The 18,244-nt window shown below is 46.4% G+C and overlaps 1 protein-coding gene across 4 annotated transcripts; it reads right to left on the bottom strand.

Annotated features, from left to right (window-relative positions):
* Window positions 1-10,908: 10,908 nt before the first annotated feature.
* Window positions 10,909-17,990, bottom strand: RBM43 (RNA binding motif protein 43). Of its 4 annotated transcripts, none has more exons than XM_039713443.1 (5): window positions 17,855-17,903; window positions 17,751-17,823; window positions 14,664-14,850; window positions 13,184-13,278; window positions 10,910-12,562 (listed from the first exon to the last, which is right to left on the bottom strand). In XM_039713443.1, the coding sequence occupies exons 2-5, from the start codon at window positions 17,751-17,753 to the stop codon at window positions 11,843-11,845; spliced, it is 1,005 nt and encodes a 334-aa protein (XP_039569377.1). In that variant the 5' UTR covers window positions 17,754-17,823; window positions 17,855-17,903; the 3' UTR covers window positions 10,910-11,842. The 4 variants fall into 4 exon arrangements, with proteins under 4 accessions (XP_039569289.1, XP_039569377.1, XP_039569221.1 ...); XM_039713287.1 differs by having other exon boundaries at window positions 10,911-12,562; window positions 17,751-17,804; window positions 17,836-17,931; XM_039713220.1 differs by having other exon boundaries at window positions 10,911-12,562; window positions 17,751-17,988.
* Window positions 17,991-18,244: the final 254 nt, after the last annotated feature.

Genomic DNA, 18,244 nt, shown 5'->3' on the forward strand with positions numbered 1-18,244 from the left:
ATAGAAATAGAAATAGAAATAGAATTCTGCTTATTGGAAGTTTCTATTCATGCTCTTTGGTTTTTAATTTTTAGCTGGCACAGGTGTTTGGGAACTTCTCCTTAACAAAAAATAATTGCTCCCCCCGCAAAAAAAAAAATTAAAATATTAGCAGAATTGTGCTGTGGAGACTTTTTTTTTGGTTTCACCACTGGTGATCAACCAACTGTGGGATTTTCTTCACTGCGAAAAAAGATTTTTCAAAGGTGAAGGGGAAAAAAATCATTGAAAGCAGTGAGCAGAACAAAACTGGCAAGTTTTGAATCCTCAGCTCTGTCATTTGTGTGTCAAGTCGTGCAAATCCCAGCATTATCCACCTGACAGGATGGATGCCTGGGATTCTATTTTTAGAATGAGAAATAATCTTAATAATCAGTTTGTCACCACTGAGGCAGGCGTGTGCATGGGACAACGCTCCTGAACTCTGTTTGCTGGGGGAAAAAAACCAGGAAAAACAACCAGAATTCCCATTTTCCCTCCTTTCTTCCAATAGAAAATCCAGGCTATAATAGTTCTAAATCAACATTTCTTATCTCACACTTTACATACAAATACGCATTATATAAACATTCTGTCAAACTTTAAAAATTCTCCACAAATTCATTTCTCACACTCTCCCACTTCACTCAGCTAAATATGGGGAACAATTTCCTCCCCATGCTTTCCCCTCCCTCTTTTTCCCATTTCATTGCTTCTTTTCATCAAGATTTTAAATCTATTTGTGTCTTTCCAGTCTTCTTCCATGAGGGTTTTGTGAGGGAAAAAAAAAACCTGGAGAGGGTTTTTGGGATTTGTGCAGGGTTTTACCCCACACAGGGCAGAACTTTTCCTTTTCCCACCTTGCAGGAGAAGTTGGAACAGCAAGAATTAACTTCCCATGGGCACCAAACCCAGGATTTTCCCACCCTGAGGAGAAAATCCCGGATTTTCACATCCCTGCCTTCTGCTGACCTCCAGCCATTCCACCTTGCCCTGCAAATCCCACATCCTTCAGGAGCTGGAGCAATCCCAGAGGGGAATTTGAGCACCCAGGGGCTGCCTTGGAGTGCAAAACAAAATAAACAAATTTTTTTAAAAATTAAAATGAACAAAATCAAGCCCCAAGGTCATAAAAAAGGGGGTGAAGTTCTGGGCTGGGGCTGGCTGTGTCCCCAGCACGGTTTGGAGGATCAGGCTCATCTAAATGTGGAAAAAATCCTTTTAAACCCCCCAAAAAAAGTTGTTTCTATCATGATTTTAAAGAGGATTATTTGATGATTTGGTTTTTTCAGTAGGATCCCACAGAGGAGCTGCTGGGGGAAGCCCCAGCTGAGGCTTCCACACCATTCCTGTGCCCCGAGCTGCTGGAACCACCCAACCCTTCCCAAAAGGAGCTCTGCTTTCCTGGGAAATCCTCTTTTGGCCAGAAAACAACCCAAAAAAAGCAGTTTGTGAACGTGTGAGGAGCTTGTGTGCTCGGAAGGAAGCACCTCAGGGCCCTCAGGTGCAGGAATTGAGGCAAACCTGGATTTCCTTGGCCCAAACCAAAGGAAAATGCTGTTTGCTGTGATTATTGTTTTCTTTTTTTCCCCTCCATCACCAACCTCTAGGTCAGCTCACCCCCAGGTTTTTAATTTCTTCCCTAATTTCCCACAAAATTTGGATTTTGAAGGGTTTTTGCTTCGACCTTTTTGTTCAGAGGCATCATGAAGGGAACGAGGAGCTGGGGCAGGACCTTTCCTGGGAGGAATTCTGCCTCTTCCCTCCTCCCTCCTGCTTTTCAAGTGCTTTCTGCTCGTGTTTACAATTATTTAGGGAGAATTACTCCCTCTGCCCTCAGAGCAGGCTCCGGGCTTGGAATGCTGGAATAAAAAGCTATTCCATGATTTTATCCAGGCAGCAAAAACATCCCCGAGGTGCTCCTGGGTTGTGCTGAGATAAAACATCCCCGAGGTGCTCCTGGGTTGTGCTGAGCTGCAGAACCACAACGTGGCAGAGGTGAAGGAAGAGAAAAAAATCAAATATCAGAGGGATTCAGCAGCTGGAGAAGCTCTGGAGAAGGGAGGATCTCAGGTCAGGCAGGAAGTTTGGGAATTTTTGGTGGGATCTGAGCAGGGGAGCAAGCCCTGAGCTGAGACATGGGGGGTTGGAAATTAAAAGGTGATTAATTTAGGGCAGCTGTTTTCAGGGTGCTCTCCTGGAAAGGATAATTCCCTTTCCTGGGAATTCCCATTCCTGGTAGTTCTGCTGGGAGGGGGAACAGGACAGGGAAAAGCAGAGAGGGGAAAAGGGGGGGAAAGGGGGAAAAGAAGGAAAGGGAAAAAAAGGGGAGAAATGGGAAAAAATAGCACAAAAGAAAGGGGGAAAGGGGAGAAAAGGGAAAAAAAGATGTCACAAAAATAAAGGGGAGGAAAGGGGGAGAAATGGGAACAAGGATGGCACAAAATAAATGGGAAAAAGGGAGGAAAAAGGGAAAACAAGGTGGGAAAGGGGGAAAAAGGGGGGAAAGAGGGAAAATGAGGAAAAGGGGGGGAAATGGGGGGAAAATGGGGGAAAAAGGGGAGAAATGGGAACAAAGATGGCACAAAAAAAATGGTGGGGGGGAAGAGGAGGAAAAAGGGAAAAGAAAGTGGGAAAGGGGGAAAAGGAGGGGGAAAGGAGGGGGAAAGGGGAGAAACTGGAAAAAAGATGGCACAAAAGAAAGGAGGGAAAATAAGGGGAGGAAAAGGGGAAAAGAAGGTGGGAAAGGGGGAAAAAGGAGGGAAAGGGGGGAAAAAGGAGAGAAATTGGGGAAAATATGGCACAAATAAAGGGTGGGAGAAGGGGAGAAAATGGGGGGAAAGGGGGGAACAGATGTGATGGCAGAGATTGCTGAAATTTGGGGAAATTTGGGGAAATTCGGGGAAATTTGGGTCCAGAGCTGTCCCTGTCCCCAGAGATGCTCCAGCACCCCCAAGTCTTGGCACAAGGCAATCCAAACACGGCTTCCCCAGAGCTAAAACTACCCAAAAAATAGAAATAAAATCCCCCCATCGCTCCTTTGCAAGGGCGGGACAAATATTTTGGGATGATGAAGCGTCTTTTGATCGTGTCAGAAATGGAATTTGGGGCTCAGCAAGTGCAACAGGGGGATTTCCCAGGAACATCATTGTCCCCAAAGCCACCCGGGTGCCGAAAAAAACGGAATATTTAAACGTCAGTGCCGATAAGGCCGGGTCTGGCTGAGTATTTAAGCTTAAACTCGGCGTTAAGCGCTGGTTTTGTCAGGGCTGAATGGCTCAAGCGCCGCTGTTCACATGGAAATGTGGATTTTCTGTCACCCCAAACCCACCCGGAGCACTTTTCTGTGCCTGAAGAAGAAGAAGCAGGAGCTGCAGGCACTGAAATTTGGGTTTTTCCTCCTTAGGTGGCTGGGCCCTTCCTCCAGCTGAAGGTGTGAGGGATTTCACCCATTTTCCCTCAAAATGCAGATTGTGCTTCCATCCAGGACCATCCCGGGGATTGCAGCTCCTCGCTGTGCAGAAAAAAAATTACAGATTTATTTAGAATTTAACCGATTTTTTGGGGGTTCATCTTTCCTCACTCTGACCCCCCAGATTCAGGGTTAAACCCACCCCAGCCTGAACTCGGGGCATCATTTCCAGCAGCAGGGATGTGACAGAAACACCCAAAAAAAAACCCTCCCAGCAGAAACTGAGGCTTCACCTCTCCCTGCAATACCTGCACACAAAGAAATCACCCTGGAACTTAAAAGCACATTAGGAAAAACTCCCATTTCTAGGAGGGAAAAAAATAAAAAAATTAAAAAAATAAAAAACCCACCAAGCCTTGACAGCTGTGTCGAAATTACCTCTGGTAATTTGAACTGAGTGGAAGCTTTTAGACTCGATTGCACCGAAAAAATGTAAAGTATGTCACTTATTAAGCTTTTATGCCTGCCATCCAGCCGAGCCTTGCCAGCGATCTGCAGATCAGGCAGCTAAATGCGCTGGGAAATGGGAAAAGTGCGGCTGCTGGAGCCATTTCCCCGGAATTCAGTGGGAATTCAGTGGGAATTCAGTGGGAATTCAATGGGAATTCAGTGGGAATTCAGTGGGATCGCTGCTCCTGGGGGTACCCTCCCCACAAAAAAGGGTCTGCACAAGGCAAAGAGCAGCTCCCTCCTGGGCTGGGCTGGCTGCTCCTCCTGCAAAAACAAGAATTGTTTGGGTGATGGGAAGGGGTGATCCCAGGAAAAGCCAGGCTCGGCTCCTCTGCTCGGCCTGAGCTTTGCTAAGCCCGTCTTAAAGGTGGAAAGGGCTCCGGCATCACCTGTGGAGTGGAATATTTCAAAGTCAGCGCTGATGAGCTCTTTCCTACCCCAGGAATTGTAGTGAGAGATGTCCCATTGCAGAGGGACAAAAACCTCAGCCTGGTAAAATCCACAAAAATAATGGAAATATAAAAATAGCTGGAAGGGAAAGAAATAAACCAGCCTGGGAAGAGTTTAAGAAGAATTAACCAGGCCAGGGATGCTTAAAAGAGTTGTTGCCATGGTTTCCTGCCCGGCAGGATGCTGTGGCAGCCACCCTGAGCCTTCTTCCTGGGAATTCGGGAATTCCAGGGGTTTCATTCGGGAATTCCAGACATTTTCATTTGGGATTTCCAGGTGTTTTAATTTGGAAATTCCAGGATTTTAATTTGGGAATTCCAGGGGCACTTTGGCACCCTGTCCCTGCCGGCACTGCCAGCCTCCCTCAGCATTCCCAAAAATCAGAGTTAAAGACAACAAATCACCTGTTCCAAAGGGGGATCAATGATCCTGCAGGAGAGCTGCCTCGCCTTACCAAAACCTGAATTATTTCAGGAAAATGACTTAAGGAATTCTGCCAAGGTAAAACAGGGCCAGGCGGGACAGGGCTTGGAGCACCCCGGGACAGGGGGAGGTGGCAGGGGTTGGAAAAAATGGGCTTGAAGGTCCCTCCCCACCCACATTTCTTCTGATTTTAATTCAGATATAATCCTCTCATTTGATTAGGTATTCCATCTGTGATTCCCACGGCGGCACTGCAAGTCTGGGAGCTCTTCAAGGTTACTCACATTAAAAAACCGAGAACTTAGCACCAAAAAAAAAAAATAAAAAAAATTAACAAACAATAATAATTTTAAAAAACAGCTTGAAATGTGACAAGCCCCAAACTGGCAGGACTTCAGGTAGCTTTGAGGCTGCTGGCATTGCACCCTGGGCTGCAGAGCAGTGCTTGGGGTGCAGGGACGTGGTGACACTTGGGGACAGCGCTGCCAGCAGCACGGCTGAGCACATGCAGCTACCCCGGTGTGACTTCAGCAGGGGTTAAATGCGATTCTTTTGTGGGTTTTCCTCACCTTTCCCTCTCCAGCTTCCTCTCCTCTGCAGCTGGTTTGGTCTCCAGCAGCTCCAGGCGTGGGGGGAATTCCTGCAGTGGGGGAAATGCTGCACAGGCACAAATCGGCATTTACAGCCCTGGTTTGGGGTGGCTTTGGGACAAACCATATCTGAGCAAAACTCTGCTCCCTCTTCCTGGCTCTTTTTCATCCAGATGAGCCCCCTCCCCTGCAGGAATTTCTGTACACCACAGCATTCCCTCCAGGCTGTTTTTCCCCCTTGGAAATCCCATTCCAGCCCATCCAGGCCTGCCAATGCCAGGAATTAACCTGGGAAATCCTGGGAAATCCTTCCTGCTCTCCTTTGGGCTGGCACAGCAGCTGCTGGAGTCCCTGAGTGTGTTATTCAGAAAGTTTGGGGGATTCTGAGAGAAACACCAAAGCCTTCCCTCCTGGGGGAGATGTTCATCCAACAGAGGGGAGGATTTAGTGTGGGAATTAAAATTTCCTCTCGTTCAGGACTGCTTGTATCCACACAAGAGCTTCTTGCTGAAAGATAAAAGCACCAGGTGATGGTGAAGATGATATTTTATGCACACAAGCTCCCAGTGCAGGCCAGGCAGAGCACAGCCATCTGTAACACTGAGGAGAGGAGCAGCTTCTGCTGTCACACCAGGAAAAAATTGTCACCATCCGCGTCAAAGTGGAAGTGAAGATTTTTAAATTTTTATTCCAGGGTGTCTAAAGTGACGGTTTTGGTGCCCCTGACTGCAGCCTGGAGGAGAAGGGAAAGGTTAAATTCCTGGGGCAGTGGAGCTGCAGGTGTCTCTCCTCCAAAATCCGTGTTTGGAGGGGATTGGGAGCGATCAGGAGCCCAGGTAAGCCGGGATCAGAGCAGAGGGAGATAAAGGGGGCATCCCACACAGACAGAAGAGTGGTTTGGGGTGGAAAGGACCCTAAAGATCCTCTCAGCCCATGCTCTCCCAGCTCACCTGGCTCCAGGGATGGGATAGTGGGCTTTATTTGGCACGGGTCTCGTTACGGCACGGTTTAATTACAGCGTGTTTAACGAAGGATTAATCACAGCTTCTGCTCCTCTCGGACAGCCACGACCCCAGCGTGGAATCCCGGGTTTATAGGGCCTTGAAAGAGGGGCTGGGAGAGCACCCTGGGCAGGGAAGGGTGGGAAGGAGCCGCTCCAAACAGCTCCAGGGAAAGGTGAGCTGAGATCGGGATGGAGCAGGACCCGATCCCAAAATCTCCTCCAGGGAAAGGTGAGCTGAGCCAGGACACGATCCCAAAATCTCCTCCAGGGAAAGGTGAGCTGAGCTCGGCTTCCCAAAACTCTGAGATGGATCTGATCCCAACATCTCCTCCAGGGAAATGTGAGCTGAGCTTGTCTCCCGCAGTCCCAGGAGGGAGCAGGACCCAATCCCAAAATCTCCTCCAGGGAAAGGTGAGCTGAGCTTGGGAGGGAGCAGGACCCGATCCCAAAATTTCCAGGGAAAGGTGAGCTGAGACAGGACCTGATCCCGGCATCTCCTCCAGGGAAAGGTGAGCTGAGCTCGGTTTCCCACAGCTCCAGGATGGAGCAGGACCCTCTCCGGCTCTCCTCCTCCCGCAGCAGGGCAGGACCCAGGCGCAGACCTTGGAATTCCGGCTCCAAAGCATCTGGCTCCCTCTTGTGTTGCCGAGCAGGAGGAGGAGGAGGAGGAGGATGGGACAAGCTCCGGCCGGGGCACCTGCGGGTGTCCAACCCCAGGAGGGATCCAGCAGCAGCGGAGAGCCCAGGGTGACCCCAAAAGGAGCAGCTCCGCACCTCGGGGACACCCGGAGGGAACAGGGAATGGGATGAGCAGCTCCAGCACCATCAGGGGTGAGCTGAGAAAGTCCCAGAGTGGAGAAATCCCACCACCCCTGCACCATCCCGTTTGTACATGCCACCCCTGGCATTCCTTCTCCAGGGATTTCAGGAGTATGAAACTATTCCAGCTGTACAAACACAGCAGAACTTTGTTTTTCCAATATTTTATCCCGTTTTTTTGTCCCCTTTGGTATGCTGGGTGGCAGGTGCTTGTTGGATTGAGCCCTTTTCTGACCCAGAGCTGGGGTAACAGAGGTGTTTTAAAACCTTTTATTCCATTTTCAGTCTCATGAGAAGGGTGGAACAGTACAGATGTTAGAATTCACACCATCACCACCAGAAGCCAAACATTTCCTAATTGCAATACACTATAAGTGTTCTTGGCCTATCAGCCTTTGCTACACCATGAGAGAATTCTCTAAAAATTCATTTCCCGCAGCTGCTGATCCCACTGCTCCTATGACAAAGGCAGGAGCAGAAAGGACAGGGAAAATCCACCTGGAAAGTGCTTTTAATGCAACACCCAGCACTGGTGCTGCTCCTGCAGAGGTGGTGCCTTTCCTTAACAGAGTTCCTTGCAGGAGATTTCTTCAAAGGTCATTAATGGGTGTCAGGAGACAAAGAAAAGCTGTGTTAGGAAAGTAGAAAAAGGGGATTTGTTTTCCAGCAGATGTTCTACAACTCCTACAGCTAAGGAAAAATTAAGTACAAGCAGACCAGGTGCTGTCAGCCCTGAATTGTGCAGTCTGACTCGATTGTTCTGGTTTGCTTTAAGTCATAATTAAAATTAATGCCTATTTTTCATCCCCTTGGCCAGGGTGCCTGGTTATCTTCAGGCAGCTGCTGCAGAAATCGGGGAAGACTCCCATCCTCTAATTCAGGTGAAGGTGGTAAAGTACCCCCATGGGGTTTCTCTGTGCTGCTCATTTAAAAGAGAGAGGTGGGAAAGGTCTTTTCACTGCTAACTGCAGCAGGTGAAGGGAAGGATTCCCAAGGAGTCCTTCGGAATTAAACTGGATGGAAGCCATGGATCCGGGAACCCTGACCACCCTGGATGAGAGGGAGAAGCCACCTTGGAAGGGTTGAGCAGTGCAGAAAGCCTTTCCCAGCCTTTCCTCTCCCAGCATTTCAAAGCCTCTCCCAGCATTTCCCAGCCTTTTCCAGCCTTTCCCAGCATTTCCCAGCTTCTCCCGGCCTTTCCCAGCCTTTCCCAGCATTTCCCAGCATTTCCCAGCATTTCCCAGCCTTTCCCAGCCTCTCCCAGCCTCTCCAGCCCCCCTGGGCAGGGTCACAGCTGCTTTTGTCCCACACAAGATGTGCACCAGAGCAGGAACCAGGGCTTGTTCCCGGAGCCAAGGGAGATCCCTGCTAAATCCATCTCCTCTCCCCGGCTGGGAGCCACCCCTGGACGGCTGCAGGGACTCCCCAGCCCCCCTCAGCTGGTAAATATTCCCATTTTCATCTGGGCTGGATGCTTCCCAGTCCCCTGACGAAGGTGTGGAAGTTACCTCACTTAATGAGATGATTGTTATTAACTCTGTTTATTTTTCTTACACGTCGTTCCGGGGGTTATTTTTAAATAAAACACAGTTTTCAGAAGCAGAATATCCTCCTAGGGCTGCAGATTTTCAGGAGGTGTGACAGCTCCTTTGCAGTTTGTGCTCTTGGAGCAAACGCACAAAGTTCGAGGGCGGCTCAGAGGCGGCAGGGGCAGCTTTGGGGACAGGGAACCTGCAGAAAGGGCTTTTTATTCCTCATGGAAACCCCTCCTTCCTGCAGGAACGGCGTCCATCCTCACAAGAGATGCACAGGGACCACGGGGAGCAGCTTTGTCCTCCCTCCCTCCCTCAGGAGCAGCCCTTTGTGTCAGGGATGCTGAAGGGCTCCAGCCCATCTCTGCTGCTGCACCACCTCCCCCAGCCCCTCAGGACAGCCAGGACATCGCTCTGGCCTCCAAATCCTCCAAGATTTTCCTGCTGATTTGATATCCCTCAAATCTTCACGCTTTTAAAGCATTTTAAGGTGTTTTTAGGGTGTTTTTAATGTGTTTTCCTCACTGACTGTAGCCAGGTGCTGCCAGGAACTGAGCTCACATTGTGCTGCTTTTAAAAGTGTTTTAAAAATTTATTTTCCAGCAGTTGTGCCTCAAATCAAAATGAGGCTTTGTATTTTTACAACTCTTATTTCTCCCCTTCTGGGGAAGGGCAGCGAGGGAGGGCACAAATGTTTTGTTGAGGTCTCCTGAGCAAGTTTTTTATTCAAATTAATGTGCAAACCTGAGAGTCCTGAGTCAGCCAACAGATCCAGGAATAACAGCTGTTTCCCCAGATATTATCCACCACACACAAATATTTTTCAAGTGGAATTTCACAGAGACAGCAGAGCCTTGCTTGCCATAAAAATAACTGTGAGAAAGAGAGCTGGCAAGTCCCTGAGCAGCCCTAACACGGGTTTGCTTGGTTGGATTTGCTGAAATATTCATGGCAGTGACCAAATTGGAGGGGTTTTAGCTAAATATCCATTGTTTTCTGTGGAATCTGCAGGTGAGGAGGAGGAATGTGCGTTTCACTGGTTGTGTTTCAGAAACCACCAGCCCTGGATGCATGCCAGGGCCAAAGGTGGGGCATTCCCAGCCAAATCCAAGCTGGAAAAGCAGCCCTGGAGCACAACAGCAGCTCCTCTGCTCCTCTTTCCCCAGATGCCTCTTTCCAAAGCACTCCACAAACAAAACAGCCGAGGCAAAAAAGCTCTTTTTGTCTCCAGAATCGACATCCTGGGAATGAGAGCAGCAGATGGAGAGCCCTGGGAACAACGGGATAATGCTGAAGGGGTGCCAAGGACGTGGGGGCAAAGGGAATGGGAAGAGGAGCTGCTCCAGCTGAGCCGGGATTCAAAAGGAACATTTTATTCTGCTGGGATTTCAAGGTTTGGAGGTGGTGACTGCAGATCGCTGGGTAAGGAGGGGTTGTTTGGCACAAAACCAGAGCTGAAGGACACCTGAAGTGCTGCTGCCAGCTGTGCTGAGGCCAAAAGTGACTCAAAAACCACCCCCAGGCAGCAGCGACCGGCAGGGCTCACACACACACCAGTGCCACTGGTTTGCCTGTTGAGCAAAAAAGTGGGAAATAACAAAGCTCTGAATCAGAAAAAAAAAAATTTCAAAAAAGCCTCTTCAATAGAAAGAAGAGAAGCTCAATGTGGAGACTGGAAAACAGCACTAATTTCATTAAAGGACTATCCTTCATAGAGGATTTTCTCTTTGACAAGGTTGAAAAACTTCCCATCTCTGCTTGAGCTCTGTGGGGACGACCCCAAACTGCTCCAGGGGGAGTTTTCCAGAGTTTCCCATCCCTGAGCCCCTTGGAGAACCTGCAGAGCACGGGGGAACTTGGAAAGGATGAAATTAAATATTTAATCACCATTATTATTATTATTATTATTATTATTATTATTATTACTACTACTATTACTATTACTATTATTATTATTTAATATCTTTAAATATTGCTCCCCTTTCCCAATTCAGCAAAGCACTTAAGCTCATCAACCTGCTGCTTTGGCAGTCATTTTTTAATAAACTTTTAATAAATTTTTAATACACAAAGGTGCTTTAACACACCTCACTGCAATTGCTCCACTTCAATGGAGATTCAGTCATGACAAGAAAATGCCTCGAGCATTTCTTGGGCTTCAGGTTTGGGCTTCCAACCAAAAAATCTGGGATTTGGTTAAAATAACACAGACACAATGTTTTGGACAATATTTTTCTTTAATGGCATAAACCCCTAAAATTTCCTTGCACATCAGACAGAAAAGCTGCCCTGGATATTCTGAGAAATTATTCTAAACACAGACATCACAAAATAAAAGCTATTTTCTAAATTGGTTTTAAAAAAACCCATTTGTGCCCTTGTAATGGATATAAAAACAGATTTGCATAAACAGAATCCGACTCCAAAGTCTGAACGCCCCCAAATTTTCCCATCAAATCTCTGGACACACTTTCATGTCTAAATAACGAGCTGTCAAGAGGTGCTGCAGAAGCCTTTACAGCTGGAAAAAACCCCACTATTGCTCCTATGAAAACAAAGTCGCCTGTCTCCTGCAGGGAAGAACCACCAAGGCTTTCTCCAGCCTGTCCATTCCAGGTGCACTCTGCTCTGCCAGGTGTCCCAGCCCTCCTCTCCAGGGTCCCTCTGCAGATGAAGGCCCAGAAGGGTCCCCACTCCTGGCTGCTGTGGTCGGCTCCTCACAGAACCTCACACAGAACTTCCCTGCAGTGTTTCCTACACGGCTGGCAGACCCAGATTAAAAAAAAAAAAAATAAAATCTCTTTTCTCATCATGTAGTCCTTGACAGCAAGCTGGGAGGAGAATGCACTGAGGTACCAAAAGGAAATGTGGCTGTTTCTGGGCACAAGAGGTTCCCAGGTTCATGAAAGATGCAAAAATCATTGATTTTTTTGTTCTGACCCTAATTTGGCATTTGGGGGGCCCAGGCTTGCAGAGCTGCCAGCCTGTGAGCGGGACAAAGTGACACCCCAGTGCCACAGAGGGAGACCTGCAGTGCCACAGGCAGGGTCTGCCTGAGAAATCCAAACCACAGGAGCCCTCACTCCTACCTGGAGCGCCTCCTCACCTCCTCTGCAAACCCAAAAACATCAGCAGACGTGCCCACAAGGTCAAGGTGGGTGTCACAAGGGATGACCAGCACCCTGGGGTAGCGGCCTTTCAGCCTGTCACAGAGCTGTCTGTATCTCTGCTTCTCAGCTCTGCTGTGCTCCTTGAAGCCGATCCTTTCCTTCCGTAAAATCTTCTGCAGCTCCACCGAGTAATTTTCCATCATTTTCCTGGCCCTCAGTCCCTGAGCAGCACCAGCCTTGCTGCCAGCACTCTCAATGCACACCGTGGTGATGTCACCGTCGGTGACACCAGAAATGACAAGGTCGTTTCCCTGGAAAGCCTTGGGATGAAAGCACTTCATGTAGTGATAGATATCCGTGTCCAGAACCAGCACTTGCTTTTCCCTCTGCGCATCCCGCGTGGAATTCCGCGTCTCCGCAGCACCTCTGTGCTCCTGCAGCTTCCTCCTCGGTCTCTGGTGGGATTTTCCCTCCCTTTTGTCCTTCTCTGAGAGGGATTTTGCCTTCAGCAGGAGGAATTCTCTCAGCACTCGGAGTGCTGGGAAGGATCCTTGCACAGCAATTTGCCCGTCACGCTGCAAAGGCCCAAAACTCAGAGCCGGGCTCTGCTTCCTCATCTCCTCCACCAAATCTTCCAAAACCAAGTGATCCCTGAAAACAGCCATGTTCAGGGTGGATGTGACCCACAGGAAGGCCTGGAATTGTCAATGGGAGAAGTTAAGGAGTGGCTAATGAGGTATTGAGGATAATTAGATGAATTAGGTGTGGGAAATGGAAAGACAGAAACTTCCACAGACACAGGAGGGTTTGATCTGCAGCCTTGGGAGAAGCTTGGATTGATATGAAAATATAATACACAGACATTAAGCAGAAACATCATAAACTTATGTTTCTACAATTTAAGAAGTAAGAAACATCTTAAGTAACTTAAGTAAGTAAGAAATTATTGATAAGATAGTGAAGAGTTTACAGTGTAGGGTGTAATTGTATAGAGTAGCTAAGAGCTGAGAAGTTATAACAGATGCATCTGTGTGACACCAACCCACTGGATAAAAGTATATCCATTGCAGCAGAAGTGAGTAAAGGTGATAGGTTAGAAAAGCAAAATAAACTTTGTGGCAACTGTCCACTGGGTTATAAAGTTATACTGCCTTGTAACAAAGAACTTGTGACCATTTTTTATGGCAAACTGCCTTCTCTCTTGTATCTCCCAGCCTCTGAGACTGATGTTTATCTGAGCAATAAATTGTTTTTAGCCCTACTGGGACCCATCCCTTCAGTTAAAGCAGTGCTAATGACAGCAGGGAGGAGCTCACGTTGTGGCAGTAGCGGGTCACTGTCAGGGGGTAGGGCCTGGGCAGCCTCTTGTCCTGCAGGAGATGCTGATCCTTCTTCAGAACACGCTCCACAACTGAAAACAAACCCAGATTCACTTGAGAAGGCTGCCCTAGAGCAGAGACCAAACAGATTTCCAGAATAAAGCAGGGATTGATCCAAGGATCTCCTCCATGGATGCACCTCGGGCAGCACCAGAGCCCAGCCAGGGCTGCCCCCAGGATGAACCCAAATGGTCCCAAAATGCACCCAGGCACTCACCTGGAGCCCCTCCTGTGCCCTCACACACGCACCCACTCCATGCCCTCACCTAATATTTCACCTATTACTCAGAGACACGAGCCCAGCTCCCTGGCACATTAGCTGGCAGAGATTTATCCCCCAGGCCTGGCTACAAAAACAACACCTTATCCACAGCACAGATTTGCCTCTAAAACACAAACACAATGCTTTGCATGGTGAGTGAGTCATCACTTCAATGAGCAGAAACAAAATCCTGAAACTTGGCCTGATTAGCAGGGAGGCTTCGGCCTCCTCAGGACTTTTGAAAGAGATTTGAGTAAGTTAGAGATAAGAGTTTTGAGGTTTTTAGATGATGCGATTTATTTTTTCTTATTTTTTATAGATAAGAAGGGTGAGTTTAGCTCATATTGTTATAGTATAGTTTAGTAGTATTGTATTGTTACAGTATAGTATAGTTGTAGTACAGTTTAAAAAGGTTTAAGATTTTTAGTTATAGGATATTTTAAAGAATTATTGATTAGTAAAATGTTTTGTTAATAAAGATATTTCTGTTTTTAATTTAATTTTAAAATATTTTTATGGATTTATGTTACAGTGTGAGTTTTTTCTCATTTATTATGTTATGGCATTTATAAATTTATGGTATACATTTCTAATATTTTTGTATTTATAATATAGTAATATTGTATTTATATAACAATATATTTATAATATAGTTTAAATATATTTATAATATACTATTTATAAAAATTAGAGTATAATCAGTATAAATTTATTATATTTACAAAATTATAGTATTGTAGTTTAAAATATTTATTTATTATTAATTTTAATTTTTAAATATTCTTAAATTTTAATTTTTTATTCAATGTGTTTTATTTTTTAAATTAATGTGTTTTATTTTATTTTAATTTTAAAATATTAATGCGTTTTTAAAAATTAATGTAAAATTTAATTAATTAATACGTTTTCGTTTTGAATTATAAATTTATATTTTGGCTTTCAGTACTTAAGTTCAGAAGCTTTTTCTTAAAGTTTCCAATGAAATTTTGTGTTTAACTTTCAAGTTTACCTTACAAGCTTTTCCAATTTCAAATTCTAACAGCTCCTCCTTCCATAAAATCCCAGTTTCAAATCCTTCTGGGGCTAATTCTTCAGGGGCATGGCTGAACTTTTAATATATTAATTTAAATAAAATTTTTTAAAATGTAAATGCACCTTCTGGGTCGTCGAAGGTGACGTAGGCGACTCCTTCTCTGCGGGTGGGGTAGGTGAGCTGCTCCACGTCCCCGCCGCTGTTCCTGGCCAGCTGGAAGTGGATGGTGAGGATGTCAGCCAGCAGCTCATCCTGCAGGAGCCCAGCCGGGACCCCGGCCACCACAACTGTCCTCGTGCCTCTGGCAGCCTGCAGAGATGGCAAACTCAGGAGGGACCCCGCATTCCCAGCCCCAAAGAGCCCCCCACTCCCTTGGCAATTCTTCCCCTTTTTTGGGTTTTTTTAAACTGGTACACGCTGTTCACACCCATACTTCAAGTTTGGAAATGTGTGTTTTCAAGCAGCAATACAAAAAAGTATCCGTGAAGAATGCATCATTTCTGAAAAAAATATGAAAAACATCCCTGCTACCATTACATTTCTAAATTTTAAAAAAATAATATATATATATATATATATACACACACACTATACTATATATATATACACACTATACTATATATATACACACACTATATTATATATATATCTATATCTATATATAAATACTAAACAGAGCCCCCCACTCCCTTGGCAATTCTTCCCCTTTTTTGGGTTTTTTTTTAACTGGTACACGCTGTTCACACCCATATTTCAAGTTTGGAAATGTGTGTTTTCAAGCAGCAATACAAAAAAGTATCCATGAAGAATGCATGATTTCTGAAAAAAATTATGAAAAACATCCCTGCTACCATTACATTTCTAAATTAAAAAAAAAAAAATATATATATATACACACACTATACTATATATATACACACACTATATTATATATATATCTATATCTAGATATAAATACTAAGCTATATACATATACACACTATAATATATATATACACACTATACAATATATATATCTGTATGTAAGACTGCATAATTTCTGAAAAAATTATGAAAACATCCCCGCTACCATTACATTTCTAAATACTAAATTATATGTATACACACACATATATACACTATACTATATATATACTATATATACATATATATGAATATACAGAATATATAAGATGTATTTTTTTATATATAATATATATGTTAATGCATATAAGAATATATAATTTCTGAAAACATTATGAAAACATCCCTGCTACCATTAAATTTTTAAATACTAAACTACTTATATATACACACATATATACACTATACTATATATACTATAATATATATGTATATATAGAATATATAAGATGTATTTTTATATATAATATAAATATTAATGTATACATTGTATACATTATATAATATTAATATATTAATATATAATACATAATGCAGTATGTATTAATGCCTAATTTCTGAAAAAAATGATGAAAACATCCTTGCTACCATTACATTTCTAAATACTATATATACACACATATATATAAACTATACTATATATATAAATACTTATATATATACATATATATATATATATATATAAAATAGAAATAAAAATTGTTTTTTCCATGTAGCAAGAGAAGTTCATTTTCAAAACAGATAAAATTCAAGCATTAGGTGTGAATGGTATGAATTACAAGTCTCCTTTTGTTTTGTTTAGGGGTTTTTTTCAATTTCTTAGCTGTTTCAGGATCCTTGGCAATGTGCACTTAGGGGTTAATTAATCCTGCCCAATGGGATCTCAGTGCCTGCCAGGCTGCCTCAGGCACCTGCATTAAAAAATGGCTTTAAATGCCATTTAAACCCTCTCAAATCTTCTCAAAGCAGGAAAAAATGAGCACTAAATTTCAGTTTCTCAGCTGGAAGGTCCCGCTGGTAACGTGGTTTCCTGATTCTGATATTTAACATCAGAAGAGAAAGAAAAATTGTAACTGCATGTGATGCTCAGCAGGGATTCCCTGTTAAATTCAGGAGAGCCGGGATCTCAGCCTTTTAAACCCTCAGCATCTGCTGAAAGCAGGAAAAACGAGCACTAAATTTCAGTTTCTCAGCTGCAAGGTCCCTCTGCTAACGTGGTTTCTGAAATTCAGTATCACTGCAAACTGTGGAGCACTGACTACACTGAAGAGTTCACTGACTTTTTGGAAGAAAGGAGATAAATTTGGTTTGTGGGGACGAGCTGTCATTCCTCAAGTCACTGCACTTGAGGTCAGTCACTCCGGCTGATTTGTTTAAACCTTCTCTTAAGTTTAAACTCCTCTTAAGTTTTAAACTCCTCCTAAGTTGTGTTTCTGGGCCTGGGCTGCCTCCAACACGATCCCAGCTCCACAAGGTGCTGCTGAGGGAGTGATGCTGCCCAAAATCCCGGGGACCACCAGGGCCCTGCAGACAAACCCAACCCAAATTCCGAGAGCCGGGAGCTTTTAATTAATGACGGCGGGTAATTATCCCGGCGGCGGGGCCCGCGCGCGAGGCAGCCCCCGAGGCGGCACGGCGGGAATACCAACAGGGCGCTCCAAGACGCAGGCGGGATTTTCTCACGCCTGGCACAGCCGGAGCTCGGCTCAGCTGCCAGACAGCCCTCACACCTTCCCAGCTGGTGTTTGGGAGCAACACTCGGGCCTGCTAGTGGGGTTAGGGGAAAAAAAAGCCAAGGCGGGAACGCGCGGTTTGTGCTGAATCACTCCCCAGACGCGTCTGTGCCGAGCAGCTGCTCCCAGGCGGGGATGGGCGCTGCGGGAGGGGCCGGGAATGGGGAGGGAGGGAGGGATGGGGCAGCAGCTCTGCTGATAACGGGTCCTGCTGGGATTTCCTGGCAGATCCCGGGGTGGTTTGGCTGGGGAGGGACCTTAAAGCTCATCCCAATGCAGCTCTGCCATGGGCAAAGACGCCTTTCACTGCCCCAGGCTGCCCCAGCCTGGCCTTGGGCACTGCCAGGGATCCAGGGCAGCCCCAGCTGCTCTGGCAATTCCCGCCCAGCCAGGAACTCCCAATTCCCAATCTCCCATCCATCCCTGCCTCTGGCAGTGGGAGCCATTCCCTGGCTCCTGTCCCTCCATCCCTTGTCCCGTTTCTCCCCAGCCTTTTCCAGCGCTTTCCCCGCGCTGCTCCCGGCCCTGCCCCTCGCGGTGCGCGGCCCCGCTCCCCCCGGCCCCGGCACTTGCCATGGCCGCTGCTCCAGCGGGACGGGATCCCACCGGGACGGGCTCACCGGGACGGGGATCCCACCGGGACGGGCTCACCGGGACGAGGATCCCACCGGGACGGGGATCCCGGGACGAGGATCCCACCGGGAAAGGCCCGGAGTGAGCGGGCCCGGCGGGGAAGCGAAAGCGAAAGCGGCGGGGCCGGCCCTGCGGCCGCCCCCAGCCCGGCGGGACAGCGCGGCACGGCCCGCCCTTCCCGGCTGGAACTGCGGGGCGGGAACGGGAACCGGGGTGTGCAGGGACACCTGGGAACAGGGACACACACAGGGACACAGGGAGAAGGGCATGCTTGGAGAGGGACCGGGACAGACACGGACAGGGACACGCATGGAGAGGGACAGGGACACACGTGGAGAGGGACACACGTGGAGAAGGACAGGTATGGAGAGGGATGCGCATGGAAAGGGACAGACACGGACAGGGACACGCATGGAGAGGGACATGTGTGGACA

The sequence above is a fragment of the Passer montanus genome, unplaced genomic scaffold (assembly GCF_014805655.1).
Source record: "Passer montanus isolate IOZ18808 unplaced genomic scaffold, ASM1480565v1 scaffold1, whole genome shotgun sequence".
NCBI classification, from domain to species: Eukaryota; Metazoa; Chordata; class Aves; order Passeriformes; family Passeridae; genus Passer; species Passer montanus.

Bases quoted from the DNA above. Each gene is read 5' to 3' on its own strand.
- RBM43 (XM_039713443.1), bottom strand. The intron at 13,279-14,663 runs GTGCATTTACAT...GTTTGTTTTCAG, and splicing joins CACCTTCGACGACCCAGAAG to TTGTGGAGCGTGTTCTGAAG. The intron at 12,563-13,183 runs GTGAGCTCCTCC...TGACAATTCCAG, and splicing joins TGACCCGCTACTGCCACAAC to GCCTTCCTGTGGGTCACATC.